Source organism: Lissotriton vulgaris, chromosome 3_1 (genome assembly GCF_964263255.1).
Source record: "Lissotriton vulgaris chromosome 3_1, aLisVul1.2, whole genome shotgun sequence".
In the NCBI taxonomy this organism is placed as follows: Eukaryota; Metazoa; Chordata; class Amphibia; order Caudata; family Salamandridae; genus Lissotriton; species Lissotriton vulgaris.
Genome location: NC_141689.1, coordinates 155,100,226 through 155,120,340, shown reverse-complemented (window position 1 = coordinate 155,120,340; position 20,115 = coordinate 155,100,226). Strand labels below are relative to the sequence as shown.

At 44.0% G+C, this 20,115-nt stretch overlaps 1 protein-coding gene across 3 annotated transcripts in view; it reads left to right on the top strand.

Moving 5' to 3' along the window:
• UNC13B (unc-13 homolog B) overlaps window positions 1-20,115 on the top strand; it is a 3,024,149-nt gene that overhangs the window by 1,193,917 nt on the left and 1,810,117 nt on the right. The window contains exon 10 of one of the 3 annotated variants that reach the window (XM_086960241.1): window positions 11,443-11,568. The exons of the other annotated variants lie outside the window; for them this stretch is intronic. Within the exon in view, the coding sequence (XP_086816367.1) occupies window positions 11,443-11,568 (126 nt within the window). The remainder of the gene's footprint in view (window positions 1-11,442; window positions 11,569-20,115) is intronic. 3 annotated transcript variants of the gene reach the window in all.

Sequence of the window (20,115 nt, the reverse complement as noted above, 5' to 3'; positions counted from 1 at the left end):
TCCTATGGGATTCCAGTCAGGACAATAGGTCACTCAAGAGAGGTCCGTTCAGAATTGGTGAAGTTCTGTCGATCGGCAGCCGGGCGAGGGCCCTCTCAAGGCAGGCATACCCCGATCATTTAGATGTTCACTTCTTCGTCTGGATCTCTCTTATCGGACCCTATGTCACTGATGGACCCCGCGTTGGGACGCCAATTGTGGAAAATGAACCCATAATCCTATCGATGCCCAGGCCGCTGGCGCAAACCGCCTCTTAGTTCCCATGTTGAATAATTACCAAATAAAGAGACAGGCGCTGGGAGCAGGAATCAAGAACAGAGTTTAATTCTCATGAGGAGAGCCAGTCATTTCGGACACGAAACACAGTGTCTTTCGGGAGGTGCTCTAACAAGTGAGCTGAGACTCTTGCTTTTATATCTTACAAAACACTTGATAACACAATCAGGACAGTATGACGCAAAAGAAAGACCTCCCTATAATCCTCGTGGTGATCCTACTCCACATACGTTCACAATGGGGACCCTTGACCTGCTGATAAGAGGGGAGGGCAATCACGCAGCTGAGTGTTTCGTAGGATGTGTACGCCTGATCATGGCCCAGGGGGTGGGGTGGCTAGGCATACAATAAGGGCAGTAAATGGTATCTCCTGGCTTAGGCGATGGCCTCGGACATGTGTGGTCAGCCGGACTCGGGGGAAGGGGTCATCAAAGGAGTGGTATTCATGCCTGCGTGGACAATCGAGCGCGGAGGGAAGGCTTGTCAACAGAGGGGCATTCATGGAAGGGGAGGAGGTGTTGGTCAGGCGCGCCCGTGACTCTCAAGGACAGGGCCTTGCGGAAGAAGAGGGTTTATGACTTGCTCATGTGAGGAGAAGGGAGGGGTAGCCAGGGTGGACACAGGGACAGAGTCACGCAGAGAGAGAGAGAGAGAGAGAGAGAGATCTGATGACCAGTACATGAGAGGGCGAGGGCAGTCAGGTGCAGCTGGGGAGGGCTACGTCAGCCAAGGCGAAAGATGCTTCTTCAAGGGGGAATGGGGGGGCTTTGTGCGGGTAAAGCAGGAGAATCGTCTTTCGCAGCAGGGTCGCACAGGGGGAGAGGGTTTCATGGCCTACGCATAAGAGAGGGGGTTTAGGATATGCACAGGAGAGAATCTGGGAATTCCAATGGGTAAAAAGGCCATGGTGCCTAGAATGGCTGTACATATGCATAGGGGTACGGGCTCTTACTGGCAGGGTGATACGGTCAATAATTTACAGTATCCATGGTGCCCACAGGGAGAGGAGTGGGAGAAGAAGGGGAATGAATGCTGTCTATGCACATCAATTTCTCCAACTTTCACTCCCACACCCGCTTCTCTGCACCAGGTTTACTCAACAATACTACCTATATCCAGAGTCTGATCTCAGAGGCAAGGTGTGTACAGACGGTGCCAATAGAGGGGTTCTATTAGGAATAAGGAAGGCAAAGCCTACGGAGTAGTTAGACACCTAACTAATTATCAAAAAAATGGATACCTTAAATTGTCCATTTTTGGGTTTGATCATTTCCACCATAATTAATTAAAGAACATTTTGAACAATAGAGTTTCTCCTGTAGAACAGCCACCACAAATAAGGTTCACATATATGGTTTAACCAATTCTTTTAATGTAAACCATATTTCTCCATACAAGTTAATATCTCACAGTTCACATATATATACACACAGTTTTTACATATCTATACAAACAAACAAATATAGTACATTTACATTAAACACAATTTACTTAGAACCCAACTAGAGTTTCTTTTGCCCAACTTATTTCAACAAAGGAAGTTTGTCCACAATTAATCAAAAACTTTCCTTATATTGTGATCACCACAACAAACCAAAAAAGGAATGTATAAGGTTAACCATATTTTAACCTCCTTTTCTCTAGCACTCCTTATCAAATTTTTATCCTGGTCAAAACATATTTTAGTTTGTATTGGTGTCTTCAAAAAGCTGTGTCGACGCGTTTTAGCCTCTTGTTAAATCAGGCCTCATCAGGACTACAAGGGCAAACAACAGTGTCATACATACAACTTTGATCCATACATGGTGGTCAGGAATTCTCTACCATGCAGCTTTAATCAGTGCAGCTTCTAAATGCGAGTGTCCCAGATCTAGGGAACGGTAGCCATATCCATATATTCGGTCAATACTGCATTAAAATTCATATGATCCTTGAAGCAGAGGGTCCCTTCGCTACATCACACTCTACAGAGAAGGAATCAGCAGTCAAATCCTGTTTTAAACGCCGCCCGCGTTCATCTAAAGCTAGAAAGTGACGACGGACTATAGAGCATCACTAGAGGGGTTCTAGGTAGCTCCAAGTTCAAGTTCAGAAATTTGTATAGCGCACTACTCACCAAGAGGGTCTCAAGGCGCTTGAGGGAGGGAGGGAGCTTTACTTATCGAATAGCCAGGTTTTTAGCTGCTTTCTGAAGGAGAGGTGGTTCTGTGTAAGGCGGAGGTGGGTGGGGAGAGAGAGCCAGGTTTTGGCCGCTAAGTAGGAGAAGGATCTTCCCCCCCCATGGTGGATCTATGGATGCACGGAATTGCGGCGAGGGCTTGATTGGACAATCGAAGTTGGCGGGTGGGTGTGTAGAAGGACAGTCGTATGTTGAGGCATTCAGGTCCTAGGTCGTAGAGGGCTTTGTGTGCGTGGGTGAGGAGCCGGAACGTTATTCTCTTGTTGACGGGGAGCCAGTGGAGGTCTTTCAGGTGACCGGAAATGTGAGCTTGACGGGGGATGTCCAGTATGAGTCTGGCTGAGGCGTTTTGGATGCGTTGGAGTTTTTTCTGAAGTTTGGCTGTGGCTCCGGCGTAAAGGGTATTTCCGTAATCCAGTCTGCTTGTGACCAGTGCGTGGGTGACTGTCTTTCTTGTTTCGGTGGGGATCCAACGGAAGATTTTTTTGAGCATGCGTAGGATGTTGAAGCATGATGATGAGACGGCGTTGACTTGTCTGGTCATCGAGAGGGAGGAGTTTAGGATGAAGCCCAGGTTACGTGCGTGTTCTGTAGGTATGGGTGCTGCACCCAGGGCCGTTGGCCACCATGAGTCGTCCCAGGCAGAGGGGGATGATCCTAAGATGAGGACTTCCGTTTTGTCCGAGTTTAGTTTTAAACGGCTGTTCTTCATCCATTCGGCTACTTCTTTCATTCCTTCGTGTAGATTGGTTTTGGCGGTGTTTGGGTCTTTGATGAGGGAGAGGATCAGCTGGGTGTCGTCTGATTAGGAGATGATGTTGAGGTTGTGTTGTCGTGCGATGGATGCGAGGGGGACTCATGTAGAGGTTGAAGAGGGTGGGACTGAGTGATGATCCTTGTGGTACGCCGCAGATGACTTTGGTGGCCTCTGATTTGAATGGGGGGAGGTGGACTCTCTGGGTTCTTCCGGCGAGGAACGAGATGATCCAGTCCAAAGCTTTTCCTTGTATTCCAACGTTGCTGAGGCGTTGTATGAGGGTGCTATGACAAACTGTGTCGAAGGCGGCGGAGAGGTCAAGTAGGATGAGGGCAGCTGTTTCTCCGTTGTCCAGTAGCGTTCGGATGTCGTCAGTTGCTGCCATGAGGGCGGTTTCGGTGCTGTGTTTGGCTCGGAAGCCGGACTGTGAGGGGTCGAGGGATTTGTTGGATTCAAGGAAGGCGGCGAGCTGATTGTTGACGGCTTTCTCGATGACTTTGGCAGGGAATGGGAGGAGCGAGATGGGGCGGTAGTTCTTAAGTTCAGAGGGGTCTGCTGTGGGTTTCTTCAGAAGGCCGCTGAGTTCGGCATGTTTCCAGATTTCCAGGAAGGTAGCGGAGTTGAAGGAACAGTTGATGACATCGCGGAGATGGGGTGCGATGATGGAGTCTGCTTTGTTGAAAATGTGGTGGGGGCATGGGTCGGTTGGTGATCCTGAGTGGATGGAGTTCATCAGGCGGGTGGTGTCTTCAGTAGTGATTGGGTTCCAGACGCAAAGGTTGTTAGAGTGCTGTTTTGGTTCAGAGGTGGGTGGAGTCGACTGGTCATCGGACTGGTTTTCAAAGCTGTTATGTATGTCGGCGATTTTGTTGTGGAAGAATGAGGATAAAGAGTCGCAGAGGTCTTGGGAGGGAGTGATGTCGTTGGTGCCGGCGGTGGGGTTGGTAAATTCTTTTACGATGATGAATAGTTCCTTGCTGTTCTGGGCATTGTTGTCGAGTCGATCTTTGAATGCTGATTTCTTGGTGGATCGGATCAGTTAGTGTTGTTTGCGGGTGGCGTTCTTGAAGGTGGCCAGTGGTTGGGTTTTTTCTCCAGGCTTTCTCGAGGGTGCGGCAGAACTTCTTGGATTTCTTAAGGTCATCTTGAACCAGGGGGCTTTTTTGGTACCTTGCTTGATTTGATGGTTTTTCAAGGGTGCTAGTTCGTCGGCGCTGAGGGTGATCCATTGTGTGAGGTTGGTGGCTGCTTGGTTTGGGTCCGATGATTTGGCAGGGGGGTTTAGGTGAAGTGAAGAGGAGAGCTGGACGGTGGTGATTTTGTTCCAATTTCTTCGGGGAATAGGTTGTGGGGGGTTGTGAGTCATAGTCTTTTTGTAGTTGAAGTGAACGCAGCTGTGGTCCGTCCAATGGAGAGCTGTGGTGTGATCGAAGAAGATTTGTTTGCTGGAGGTGAAGATTGGGTCGAGCGTGTGCCCGGCAAGGTGGGTGGGGGTGTCAACAAGTTGTTTGAGTCCGAGATTGGCCAGGTTGTCCAGAAGAGTGGTGGTGTTGTTGTCGTTGTTCTTTTCCAGGTGGAAGTTGAGGTCTCCCAGTAGGATGTAGTTCTCGGAGGGGAGGGCATGTGGGCTGATGAAGTCAGTGATGTCTTCGCTGAATTGTGTGCGGGGTCCTGGAGGTCTGTAGATGAGGGTGCCTCTGAGTGTGGTCTTGGGGTCGGTGTGGATCTGGAAGTGAAGGTGTTCGGCGGTAGCGAGGTTGTCGTCGGAACTGGTCGTGATGCGAATGGTGTTCTTATGGACGTTGGCGATGCCTCCTCCTGTTTTGTTGGTGCGGTCCTTTCCAATGATCTTGTAGCCGTCCGGGATAGCTATGGCGATGTCGGGCGCTGATGAGGCGTTCATCCAGGTTTCTGTAAGGAAAGCGATGTCCGGTGATGTGGTGTCGAGTAGGTTCCAAAGTTCAATTGAGTGTCTGTGGACCGAGCGGGTGTTGAGCAGGATGCACTTTAGGTGGTTGTTGTCGGAGTTCTGTTTGGAGTTAGTGGATTTGGTGTGGGTCCCGATGCAGTCGAACTTGCAGGAGTGGCAGCTGAAAGGATCCATAGGTGTGGCCTGGGACGGCTTGGAAGCAGTTAGGAAGCCGGCCGGGGTTGGGTGCTGAGAGGGTTGCGGCGTCGTATGTTATGCGGGTGGAGTGGGTTTTACGGGGGCAGGGGGTCTGGCGCTGAGCGCGGTCCAGGCGCGGACGGGCGTAGACGGGCTTAACTTCGGCGCGCATGGGGCGCGATCGCTGCGCGCAAAAGCATCAGTCATAGATGGCTAGTGGAGGGGGGAGGGGCGAGGGAGGATCAGCTGGGAGGCGGGAGCGGGGCGGAGAGCCGGGCTGGGAGGCACAACACAACAGCAAAATGGCAGCAAGCCAAAAGGCTACCAGGACGAGATTGGGGCACAGGCAAAGCGAATGGCAGTGAAATGGCCAGCGAAATCGGCACAATCAGGCACAAATCGGCAAGCAGGCAAATGCAGCAGTGTACAATAACAAATAAACAATGCGCAGTCCAGCGGCACAGCGATACCAGAAAATGCAATTAAGCAATAGCAGCGCGAGAACAATGCTTCCAGGTCAAAGATCAGCTCCAATCCAATCGAGTTCAGCAACAACAGCGCGAGCAGCGCTACGATACCAGGTCAGGTACTGGGCTGGGAGCAGCGTGTACTGGGCTGGGAGCAGCGTGGGGAGCGACCGCCTTCGAGGAGCTCAGGACGGTCACAGCGCTAAAAGCGAAGGGGGATCAGGTGTAGTATCCCAGATATTTCAGGCAAGTCACTTCTCTGAGTTCTGATGAAAGAATTTGAATAAAGGGGGGTAAGAGACAGATCTGTCATAAATAGCGTAAACCGCAATTTGTGCAGCCATGAGTCATGTGTTGGGATTTTCTCCATCACCCAAAGCAAAAGGATTACTTGGTGCTCAGCACTTAGTGCCAAAGCCATTTGTCAGCCATGATTTGATTGTAAAGGAAAGGTCTGGGTGTTGGATAACCCTAGAATGGAATAGGCAGGGAATCAGGGGATAGAGGTATTGAATGTCACATCAATGTCATTCAAGACCTACTCCCAGAACTTAACTAATTTGGGACGATCTACAAGAGGTGAAGAAGAGAACCTGTCTGCCGGCAACCCCGCCAGCACTCCTCTGACTACCCCATATTCCGTCTATGTAAACGTGCAGGTGTGATATAGCAATAGAAGACGACCTTAAAGACCAACTCCGTACTGGCCATATAGTTTGCAGTGTGATACACCCTGTAAAAGATATCTTTTCATTCTTTGTTAGTAAGAGGTCACCCCAGTTCCTTTTCCCAGTGTATTTGCCCCTTAGATTTAGAAACGGACCCTTACCTCAGAGAGCAAGACATAGAGTTCAGTAATGAGATGCTTGTCATTATCTTTACAAAGCAGCCATTTCAGGAAGCTAGTAAGGGGTCGGGAGGGACCAGTTTTGTACCCCAAGGCTTTTACCCAATGTCTTAGCTGTAAATAAGGGAACACGTCCATCGGATGAAGGAAGTAGTCCTGCCTGAGTTGGTCAAAGGGAATAATCCAGTTAGGGCCGAAAGAGAGCCCACTCGTTTACCAACGATTAAAAACGTCTGAGTTATAACCTGGAAGGAAGACAGGGTTGGTGAGAATATGCGTCATTGGGGAAAGAAACGCCATCAGTCCATGTTTGAGGGATACGGAGTCCCAGACTTTCATCATCGTGGCTGTCACCAGCGAGGAGGACAGCCTCCAGCCACGGTGTTTGCGAGGTGGCCAGGCCTCTCACCAGATATTAATACCGCCGACCGTCTGGTCCATAAAGGACCAATGCTTTTCCAAGAGGGGGGAATGTCACTGCCGGATTGCTCCAGAAGGGACAGCACTGCTACCCGCTGGACAGGATTGTTTAGACCCCGCTCATTAAAACTGAGTATACATAACTCTTGAATCCGGTTTCAGGAATAGAACGAGCTTTGTGTTGTACCAGATTCCAATGCTCAATAAAGGATTTAGATTGAAAGAGTGAATAGGGATTACTGGAGCGCATCTGTAGGGAAGCTCTAGTCCCAGTGGGTGCGGAGGAGCAGAAAAGAAACCCCAGGTAGAAACATAATATGAGCAACAAGTAATAAAAAGTAACAGCGGATTGACAAACATCCATCAGTATAAAGTAACATAGGTGGTACAGTACCCTCATTAGAAGATCTAGACTCACAAAAGGGTTTGGCAGAGAGAAGGGTACTGTCCTGGGTGGTGGACGTCTCCGATCCCACCGTCTCAGTGCCCTCCTGCCTAGTGATCTTAGTTATTTAGTAGTGGTCCTCAGGGAGGGTGTTGCCACCCTGAGAGTGTTTTGAGTATTAATTACTTTTCTTTGGCCATCATCTCAGAATCTGATTTTGCACCCTTGCCGTGTCGCCAACCGGTTTCTTTCGGGCTACCCTTTTGCGTTTCCACCTGGGGTTCTGTGATGTAGAAAATGAAACAGGCCTCCTCAAAGGATCTAAGTTGGTGAAACGTGCCATTGAGGCAGAAAATATATTCGAAAGGGGTGACCCAAGGAATACACTATGCCTGCTTTGCATAGGTAGTCAGTGACTGGGTGGAAATCCAGTCGCTACTGGAGGGTGATTCTTGACAAGTCTTGATATAGTGTAGAAGAGTGATCGCTGAATTGAACTGGCTGTGATTCCCAGGCTCTACGCAGGATGTCCTCCTTCGTTTGACAGTCATGCACACAGACTAGGATATCCAGGGGTGGGGTCTTCTCCGACCTCGGTGGGCCCACACGATGTACACGGTCAAGTTTTAGTGCCGCTTTGTCGGAGAGGACCAAGATGTGTCGGAAAAGGGTCATAACATAGTCTCTAAGATCTGGGCCCTATTCGTGAGTTGGTACTCTGATGCGATCATTGTTTCGACAAGAGCGGTTTTCTATGTCCTCCTTGTGGGACTGTAGGTCTATTTGTTGCTCATTGAGACGAAGGACAGCTTGCTGAAGCCACTCTACCTCTTCTTCCCGGCTTCTTTCACAGTCCTCCATAGCAACCACTCTGTCACTGATTTCCTCCAGGTCCCAACAAACCTCCCAGAGCTCCGCGGAGAGCTCCATCATCATTGCCTGTAGGTTCTCGCTGAAAGATGCAGAGAGGTTTTCCTAGAAGGATTTGCTGACCAGGCCCTCCACATTCCCGGGATCCACCGGGTGGTCTACAGTGGCCAGAGGCAGCCTATCATCTGTTGTCACCCCACCTTGTTTCACAAACATGTCCTTGTGGGACTCGTCTTTTTTTGACCTGTTCACTGACAGATTGCAAGACTCTGGGGTCAAGAAGCTTAGAAGGACTGACTGCTTAGCGACCGAAGCCTAGTGCAGGCACCTCTGGGGCAAAGACAGGGGCACCACCAGTCCCAGGAATACACAGCGAAGTCCAGCAGGGAGCGCGAGGGTCCGCCTTACGTTGCTAGGTCCAGCGGGGCAATCCGAGGAGCAGCGTGGATGTGGGCAGTTGCCTCCGGTACAGATGTGGAGAAGTCTGGTGAGGGTCCAATGAAAATGACAGGGAGCCTATGCTGACCCCCAAGAGGCCCCTACCACCCAAGCAGCAGCGGGGAGATAGTGTTCACCAGAGTTACAACCAGGCTGAGGGTGCAAAACTCAATCAAGGGCCACTCTCCTGAGCCCCGGGGACCGCCAGGGGAGCAAAGAGAGAACCCGCTGTCTGCGTGATGCCTCAACCAGAAGGGCTTCATGCATCTGCCCCGTGTGACCGGACGCTCCCAAATGCAGAGAGTCGATTTGGGGAGCCAGGGTGCAAAGAGGATCACACACTCTGCAGTGCTCTGAAATCCACCTATAGCGCCATGGTTCTCCCAGCCCCACTGTCACCAGGCACTCTATGTAATCTTTAGACTAAAGGCCCCGCGCCTCTGTCTATGGGCCTCAGACCTGACAAGACCAGCTTTGTCAAGCCCCAGGAGTCTAAATCATCACAAGGCTAGAGTAGGAGTGGGGGTACAATATCAATTCAAGGGTACCCCCTATGAGTTGCATTCAGGTCTGGAGAAAAAGGGGGAGACAAAAGTAAATCAACATAAAGAACTCCCACTAGGCCTATATTGCTTTTATGTAGGATGAATTCAGCTCTTTAGGGCTACCACAATTACATAACAAGCTCACAATTTCTTTTTGTGTTTTTTATTCAATTATTCAGAATAATTTTTTCATCACATGGTTCAGCCTTGAGAAGAGGTGCTGAGGCTTTCTTCAGGACCAAAGAAGGTGACTAAGGGAGTGTATTGCAGAACACACTCTAAGATGTGCTGTGCTGCAGTGATGTTACCGTACGTACGGTTCCCACCGTCAAGAATAGTATAAAACTTAGGATCCCGAGATCCTAAGTAGGTATCGCTGGCGGACGGACATTCATGATGAATGTGTGACTACAGGAGTCCCCCTTCTCTGGGACCGATAACGGCTGCATATTCTGTAGCTCTTATACTATTCTTGTTGTTGGGACCGTAAGTACAGTAATGTCACTGCACCACAGCACACCTTATCGTATGTGCTGCAATACACTCACTAAGTCACCTTCTTTGAACCTGACAAAAACCTCAGCACCTCTTGTCGAGGCTGAAACAGGTCGACCAGGTAAGGGGTATATAGAAGATCAATCATATCTTCACAAATATCCCCTCTCTGTTTTCAACTGTGCCCTAGAGCTCAAGAATAAAGGTAACCATTGAGCATCCGAGAGGTAACTTTTAAAACCACACCCTGAGCACTCCTCACTCAAAAGAAAACATGCTCCGCTGTAATTCAGGCGTGGTAGCACAGCTGGGTTGCACTCGGCAGCCCGGCTGGGAACCCCATATTGAAGTAGGCCACCAACTAGGTTGGTGGGTGAGGGTTCTTAAAAAAAAACAAAAAAAGTGGTTTTTCCCATTCCAGTGTATGACCTTGTATCATCCTAGCATTTGGATACCACATAGGGTCCGTCCACTTTGCTGTTTACTGATCAACTCCAGGGAGATGAACGTTCCCTTTCCTTTACTCACTCGCTTTTTGTTGTTATTGATGTGAGGATTCACCATAGATTATGATAAAATCGTCAATAATATTATCTTAACCACATCTTCAGAATAATATTTACCTTTGATAGTAAAGCCAGAGATCCAAACATTGTAGTTAAAAATATTGATTGCTTTCCAGGATAAAGGAGACCCGCCAGTATGAAAAGGGATGCTGAATGTTAACAGTGAAAGGCCAAGATAGAAACTTCATACTTCGTTTTTTGTTTAAAGTTTAGTAGCATGTTCATGAGATCATTACGAACAAATTCAGTGCTCTTTCATGACCCTTGGAGTTTTCTGAAGCCTGCTGCAGACATGCAATTTATGACTGAGGAAAAACTCATTTCTTTCTAAATGCATTAAGCCATCCCTACATAGGTGGGGAATGAAGACATCAAGGTCAGCATGGAGCCTCCAACAGTTGATTTTGAGGCAACGTAGTGCCACCTCTCCCTCAGAATATGACCCTTGCCATTATGGGTCACAGATTGAAGTCCTGAAATTGAAGCATGTTTTGTTAGAACTGATTGATCAAAAACAACTTAAGCACCTAACCAGTATTGAGCCTTTGTGCAAATAGAGGTTAGGTATATGGAGACAGGCATGTGATATAACATCAAGACTTATGTTTTTGTCCACTTCTGATGTGTTGACCCAACGATATCACTCTGGCTCATGGTGGTGCCTTGATTGGGAATGAATGATATATCAATCACGTCAACTATCAGAGTGCAACTCAAAAAGCAGCTTCAATTTTTGGTAGTTACCTTAATCCTAGACCTTCCATTTCGATAGCAGTCCAAACCAAAAATTTGCTCCTGCTTTTGACAGTCAATTGTTACTTTGCCCATTATATAGGTTTTGAAGGCAGGATTTAGAGGAAGCCTCCACACTGTTCTCTAATTCACCCTGTGATGTAAATTAGATATTTGTATTGTGTTAATATATATCATGCTCCCAATGCATCATTAGGTTTGACTTTAACCTAGCCTAAGCTAAAGTAACTCTATTGTCCCATGGGTTTCCTCAGTGTATTTGTAATATTAAACAGGAAACATGTACTTAGCACCCTTCCTTCCTTACTGTCTCACTGCTTTTTCCTTTCCTTTGAAGGCGCCATGCTAGCATAGATTCAGCTACGAATGGCCGAACTGATCTATATTCTTTATCAGAATCGTGTCAGCTTACAAGTCAACACTACACTTTAGAAAGCAAGCACTTCCTAGATCTGTCAGATAGGTGGGTTTGATTACTTTACTTTAACTTTACGCATTGGTTGTATTCCCACTCATGCTGTTGCCATCTGTGTGAGTTGATGTTAACTGTTTGCATGCCTTAAAAATGTGTTCTGATTACATTTACATACAGTTAGGGATTATATAATCAATATTCTAGTCTTATTTTTCATCTACATTTCATTTTCATGTTAAAACCTAACATTGTGATGTTATCAAATTTGCAACAAATAATTAACTCAGAATATATTTTTTACATTGGCATCGCCCATTCATGTGAGGTGGTATTGTTCTTGTGTTCATATTCTAATTTCTAATTGTGAATGTTTTGGTTCGCTTTGATAATTATTCACTAAATATTATTTTTAAATGTCTTCCTCCATCCACCCCTTCCTTGTTTTTATCCTTCCCTTTTTTTATAAATTGCTGCTGATTAGAGAAGAGTCTTCAGCTACCAAGAGTAAAGTTAGGATCATTCACGATGATTCCGAAATTGAAGAGCAACTGGAAAGTGCCTACAAGAATATAGGGAGACGACAATTAAAGGATGACCTGCTAGATAAAAAACCCTTATATTACCATGATGCAAAAATAAAAAAAGATTGCTCACAAATTAGGGATAAATCTCCCTTAAAGGGATGCTCAGAGCATTCGAAAACATCCTCTTCTAGATCAGAATGCTTAGATGGCCCCAGATATCCTCAGGGCTATGACACAATAGACAGGCGAAGGAAAAAGAACCCAAGATACTTTGATATTAAAGAAAATGAGCATAAATGTCTGAATAACAAAGAGACTTTAGACGACGATGGGGAGGAAACCTTATTGTCTCTTCACATGGTACAGCCATTGAAACCTGAGGAAGTCATTCAGGCATCCAGCAAAAGTGCAAAGTCTAAAATCAACAGCACTGTAAGTGATAGTCACTTTTATCCTATTTTGCGTCCATACAAAAATGGTCTGTTAGTTAAAAGTGGGCGAGTGGCAGACAGTAAACATTTAAATCCTCAGCACGATGACCATCAACATGTTGAGGAGTCTAAACCACATTTAATGCTAAATGATCACAGTGCCTCTATAGAAACTCTAGATGAGTTTGATAGCAGTACTTCCGATGAGCAGGAAAACTCTCCAGTTTCAGATGACATGGAAGAATTAGCTTTAATTTCTCAAGCCTGGTGTGACTATAATGTTTCCACTTCTAAAGAAGACATTTTGAACAATTATAATACAAGGTCACTATCCAGATTTCAGAGGGGTAACTATGACAAAACGCACATTTCTACTGGGGGCAGGTTTGCATTCCAGATGCACGACCTCAAGCTGTCTCCTGTTGAAGAGCCAAGCGAAGAGTATGTGGACACAATGGATGAACTGCAATGTTTAGTCGAAACAGTTTCTGAATACTTAGCTGAAAAGGAAGAAGAGATGAATAAATTTGGCACACTTCCAAAAAGTAAAAATATTTCTGATACATTTACATCCAAGCAGAAGGAGATTGATAGACCAAAAGAACACACATATCAGACAAAGCCAACTGTTGCAGAAGCTAGCAATCCAAATGGTAAAAGCAAGTTAGAAGCTCTTCCCGATTTGACAGGAGTAAAGAACTCTGTAAATTCTCTGTTTAGTGCTCTTTCCGAAAAGGTTGGCTCAAGTGCAAAGCACCTTACTGCCTCTGTGGAAAAAATGGTTTCATCTTTGCCTGAAAAATCTGATGCTCCCGTCTTACCTGGCAGTGGGATATCTATGATGCCTGGTAGTCAGACAAGCCAGGCATGCAATGTGCCTTCATCAGTTAATTTTGAAAATAGGAAAAGTGCAATGAGCGCAGGAAAACTTTTGTCTGCAGACGATGCCAGTTTAAAAGATCTACAACAAAACTACCAGAAAAGTATAGACAATGCCTGTACAAATGTGTCATCTAGCAAAAGTCTTGCTGAACACTTGGAGCATTCTTCAAAGACTCAAACGTCTGGTGTGGCTTCTGTTCTGGGCAGATTCAACCCATTGAACTTTTTTATTGAAAAGGAAGCAAAGAAGGAGTGCAATAAAGAGGAGAAAATTAAAGTGAGTCAAGATGTTACTGTCCTTGGGCATAAAGTGAGTAATACCACCATTTCTGCTGCACATGAAGAAAAGATGACCGGTCAAACAAATGGTACGCCCAAGGATTCCATTTCATCACAAACATTTGGGGAGCCATCTCTCTGCGTTATTGTTGGTACCTCCAGGCAGCAACATAGTTCTCCTGTATCTCTCAAAAAGGAAGGCAGCACTGGAGGAGAATTATTTACAAACCCTGTTCAAACTAGACTAAACTTTGGAGAACAGGATGGCAGTAAAAAAACAGATGAGCCATGCATTTTTGAAAAGGAGAAATTGGCTAATACAACTTTCTTTCAGCCTCTTCGTCGATCATTCAGCCAGTTATTTCTTCCTACTGGTGATGCTAAATCCGACCAATCAACATTTGGACTTTCAAAAGTTCATAAATCAGAAGCTGATGTTAGAAGAAACGCATTTTTGGAAGATGATCAAGCGTTTACCCGACAAGGGAAAATTCAACCACCTTTTTTCAATTCTGTTGGTTCTTCTAAAACAGAACAAGAAACTAAAGGGCAACACGCTTTTTTTCCTGCCATATTTAAATTAGCTTCAGCTGAAAATTTGTACTCAAATGACCATGCAAACAGTAATTTTTCAGATTCTATTGCAACTAACCATGATGTATGTGATGAAAGAGGTTCACTGTCAAATTGTTCTTTTAATTCCCAAAAATCACCTTTAGTTGAAAGTTTAGCGAACTGTAGTGGTGAAGCTATTCAAAGTATAGGTGTTAATAGTCAAGATGATCAATGCATGCCAATTCTGACCAATGTGCGTCAGGATAATGATTCAGTTAGCATTGTGGAAGATGAACAAGGAGGAACACGTTGCTGTAAAGAAATAACCTCTAATTCACACCCCTCAGCGAGTATCCCTTGCAATACTTTAAGATCCCCATCAGCTAATGGACTGGGATTGCATAGTTTAATAAATGTTCCAGAGGAGAAAAGTGCCAAACCAGGCCTGTTTTCAGGCCTTTTTACTTCGTCCTCTGCTGAAAATATACTTTGTAAGCAAGGCATGAATTCCAAAGATGGGCATGAGAGCCACAAAATCTCTCCATCTAGTTTTTTTTCTGGCCTATTGAAATTTGCTACCCAAGACAGTGTTCCTGTGAAGACAACAAATAAAGGTAATTCTAACTCTACTGCGCCTTTAGTGTCTTCTGGTATAAACAGTGTTATTCAAGTAAGCAAAATGCCTTTGGATCCAACAGTTTCAGAAAAACAAGATACATTAAAAAGAATTAAGCCAATGCCAAGCATAAAACATGTCATTACGACAGTAGAAAGGGAAAAGAGGGAGGAATGTTTGCCCAATGCAGTCATTACTACAGCTGATGAACAAGCATGTGTTTTCAGCCAATATAATACACGTGTGTCAACTTATATTAATGCTGTCAGCTTTGAAGACTCTTTACTATCACAGCAAGAAACAAATGAAGTAGGAGAGCATACAGCTCTTTGGAGTAATTTTTGCAGTGACTCAAATGATGACATAGGGGGCATTTGTGCCCAAAGGAAATTGTTTGGTGAAGCAAAATGTAGTTCAAGTTTTGAGTGGGAATATGAAATAGAGGACATTTCTAGTATCAGAGAGACAATACCAGGACCTGCTAATTATATATTGAGTCCTAACTCTCCGAGTGTTGACTCTCCTGATTTATGGGATTCCAATGATATGGTAATTAATTTATGTAAAAAAGACAACAATGACAATATAGTGGCCTGGGAAGCAAACTTGGATATTGATCAGCTTAGTTTAAATTTTAGTGAGATGTCATATGAATCATTTGACCAGTTTATGGATCTTGACGCAGGTTGGGAAGACAGTGAAAATTGGAAGATGAACTTGCTTCATGGAAGTTGCTCATTGTCACCAATCGATGATGACTGTAATAAACCGTTAGATAACCTGTTAATGGAACAGAGTTATTCTTCTAAATTTAATGCTAATATTTGGACCTTGATTGATCAGGAATCCCTGAATTTGGATGGAAGCTTTGTTTATGCTTCTAACTGCCAGGCTTATTGGGAGTGGTTATCTCTGCTTGAATTTGGTATATGGTGGCCTTCAGAGGATGGCAATTGTGGCTACTATATGTATAGTGATGCACATTTTGTTTATTCTTTGTTAACTGATCCCAGTGGTCAGTATGTATATATATGCACCCCTGAAACATACTCTTATTCTGAAGTGTGGGGTTGTGATTTGCAAATGGATTCTCTGCCTAGTGACTGGATAGAAGATGGAACAGTTGCTGTTTGTGGTTTTAAGATACCCCTCACAGATGAAGAGCTGTATTGGCTTTCTGAAATGGAGGATTTGGATAACTCCGTTTTAGCAAAGCCTCTTGATTTGACCACCGCTTTGAGGAGAAGTGACCAATTAATGAATATGAACTTGGAGGTTTTTTCACAAATGTTTGAGGAATCTATGTTTTACCAGAGAGAGCAACCATTAGATTTTTCAAGCTGTAAATTGCGAAAACTCAAAGTAGATTTTAGACCGCAAAAGGATAAAAATGGATGTCCTCTGGATAACCAGGTAACACTTGATCTAAGGACACAGACCAAACCTTCTAGAACTTTTGTAATGAACGAAAAGATTGAACCCATACAGAGAGATGCATGTCCAGCTAAGTTGTTAGAATATGGATCACCTGACCGTGTTGGTTTTCCCCTTTTTCAGTCTGTTCCTAAATTTCGACAATATTCAGCATCTACAAAAGATGAGCCTAAAGACCAAACTAATGCTGAAAATATAGGTTCACCATTTAGCAAAGTTGCATCTTTGTTTTCTACTCTGGGAGAGCTGATCGGTAAGGCGCCAGCATCTGATGTGAGTGAATGTGTGGAATCCTCCATAAACCAGAAAAATACACCATTGAAGTTGTTTGGAAATAAAGATAAAAGTGCAAATTTCAATTACATGGCCAATAACCAAAGTGAAAATTTGTCTGAAGCAAACATAATTTGTTTAGAGACAGAAAGTGTGTCAAAACCATTATTCCACTCCAGTCAAATAAATGCTCTTACAAATCAGTCAGATATTGATGCAGTTACCAAGACCTTTCCCAGTTGTGCAGAATCAGATCAGAGAAAAGACAAGTGCAATACATATATGGCAACTGACAAGCCATCATCCAGTGAGCCTGAAGAAACCTTTTTAAAAAGTGCTTTGAAGTTATTTAGTTTGGGAGATGGCTCTTCTACAAAAAAACATTCCGATCGGAATCCAACGTCAGGGTTCTTTGATTTTTTCAAAACTCAGGCAGAACATTACATTCCAGACTCTCTAGGCAGCCGGGAACAAGGTAACATGAACTCAAAACCGGATGGAAAACAGGAAAATCATGAGCCATCAGAAAGCAAGGACTCTAAAGAAATGAAAGACCTACCAATTATATCTACTATAGTTGGTTCTTTTGGTGAGTTATTCAGTGGTGGGTCAATTCCAGTGCCACCAAGAGACATGCCAAGTGATGTAGCAAAAACTACAGAACATACAATCACTGTATCCAATAGAAATGAGATGTATAAGCACGAACACAGCAATAGTTTGCCCTCCAACTCGACTACTCCTTCCAGGATGAAATCTCTAAAAAAACAGGCAACAATCAGAGATAGTGGTTCAAATACAAGCCTAAATAGTGTAGCACATGACAAAGACACTGAATGCGAAATTGATCATATTGTTAAAGTTCTCCAGGCACCCGAAAATAAGATCAGCAATGTTCAGCAAATAGACATAAATTATTTAGAAAATCAGCAAGAAAACAAACCCAAAGACAGTTTAGCATTGACTTTAAACTTGGAGGAAAATAATAAATCTACTGCTTCACTTTCCAAAACTAGTTCCTTAAGGCACAAACATGTACGTGAAGATTTGGGATCACCCCAAATTGTGAGCCAGAAGGGCTTTAAAACACCAAACAGTAACTCATGTAAACCAACACCGAATACCCAAAGTATATTTTCTGTCCTTAGTCGGTCAGACCCATCTATATCTACTCCAATCCCAGTGACTAGCAATTCTGGTAAGTCATCAGAAACTGATGAGTTCTTCAAACTGCCATCTTTTTTCTCAAGAAGTCGCCCTGCTCCAAATCCCAGTGTATCAAAAAGTAGCTCTGGCTTCAGTTTCTTTGGCTTATCTCTCTTTAATGAAAAACCACAGGCTAATTCAGAAACAAAACCTGTAATTGAACACACACAAGTGAAATTGATCCCTACCAGTCAAAATCTGAAAATCAGTAGTCAGTATGCAGACTGCAACACTAATGTATCTCACATTCTAGCCTTAGATAAGCCAAATGGAACGAATAATTTAAATGAGTGCCAAGAAGAGCCCACATATGCATTTGCTGGAGCAAAAAACAATAGTTATCCTGATAATAAAGACAATTCAAATGTAACTGTTTGTTCTGATTCATTTAACTCTTTAGAAGAGGATTTCAGCAGTCTCGCTTCAGAACATAATGAATTGTTAGTAGAAAGAGAAGAAGAAAAAGAATGTATTCACCCTTCATTCTTTTCTGATTCGTCCTTTACAAAATTAAGTTCAGACATTGATGACACACAATGTGGTTCACCTACGGATGTCCAAGACAATTCCACAAATCTAGATAATGTGCATATTTCTATAGATAATGTGCCTAATCGGGTTGTTTGTGAAAAAGAAAAAGTAACGGAGACCATGTCGGAGCAAACCAGTGTCAAAGATGCAAGGCAGAAGCAAGAATTAGGATCTTTCTTAAAAATGTCAGGAGCATCTGAGTTGCCAAACCATTTGCAAAGACCTGAGAATGAAATATCTATATTAGATTCTTCCACCAAAATGTTTTCAAGTTTTATAACAAAAATCAAAATGTTCTCTACCACTTCTACTGAAGATACAAAAGCATCATCTAGATGTATTTCTACAGCACAATCTACACTACACACCACCTTTCCACAGGAGCACTCCTTACCTAGTAAGACTCCGATCATATTAGATGACAATTTCAGTACAGTTACAATTTCTAAAGAAAATGACAAAAATGATCTGCCTTTCAAGTCTACTTTCGATGACCAAGAAATAGTTTCCAATGATTCAAGCTTATCTCAAAGCAAAACTGCTTTCATTGAGCTTGAAGAATCAGGCAGTTCTGTTATGACTTCAGAAAGCTGTAACGAGAAATCGTTGTTAGTAGAAGACTTATCAGAGGAAGCCAGTTTAGAGACTGCCGAAAGTATGAAAAGTATAAATCAAGACACTGTTGCTTTACAAAACATGTCGACTTCTGAAGAAATACAGCTGGATCATGACAAGCTGGACGAAAAAGCTGAGAATGTTAAAATGAGCAGTCTAAAAAATGATGCCACATCAGTAGCTAAACATAGCAGCCAGAATACAGATTCACCAGTCACTAATAGATGCTGGAGGAGTCCTGAAGAAGCGCATTCTTCAAGTTCTCAAAACGAAGCACCTCGTTGCTCTACAACAGACCTAAATACTTCAAAAAGTAGTAATGTTTCACAACCCAAACCTGTGCTGGAGATGCCAAATATTCCTAATCTTCCAAAATTTAATTTTATGACATCCACAGATATTGGAAAACCTTTTGCCTCCCTTTTTTCTCGCCCTGTGTCTTCTGGAAGTACATCTCCTGAAGAGGCAGGTCTTCTATCCAGTTTTAAGAAGAAGTTGTCAGCTACGTTATTTGAAGGGGGGAGTGATGAAAAAACTGTTAAGCCAAGTAACGCTCCAGGGACAATCCCAGACAAGCAGATAGACTTGTCCTTGCTTTTTCAAAAAGAAAACAAAGAGGATTTCAAAATAATGTTAAATGGGGCACCAGACAGCAGTGATCAGATGCAAGGAGACTATCAGAGTTCCATCTCTGTCATAGTTAGTGAAATTACTGAAGAGACTTTAACTCCACTGAAGCCTGTTGAAGCACATCTTGCTTTGAAAGAGTCTTCTTTATCAGATGCATCTGATACTAACTATTTAGCATCATCTTGCATTGAATTTACAAGTGACAAAGTGTATGCAAGAGAACACCACACAGAGTCCAGTGTATTTGAAATTCTGACTCCGCATTTCAAAGATCTGCCAAATGGCAATTTACCTCAGCAGGATATTTCTACAACGAATGAAAATAATCCCACTCTTTGCGAGGACCAGTCGATCGCCTTACATCCTGGAGGGACCCCAGCAGAACTTCCTAGCGTGGATCGACAGGACATAAAAAGGCCAGTTAAATTAGAAGCATAATAAATGGTTTCAGTTGGCCATTTATAATGCCAGTGCTGTAGTGTTAGATAAGTTGTCCCTGTACTTTATTTTAGATGCCTTTAGTGGTTTGTGCTTTTATGTTGTGTGCATAACAATTATAACAGCAGTAAAAATCAAACTAGCAATGTGTGGCCTTCAATCGTACCATGGTATGTGCTTT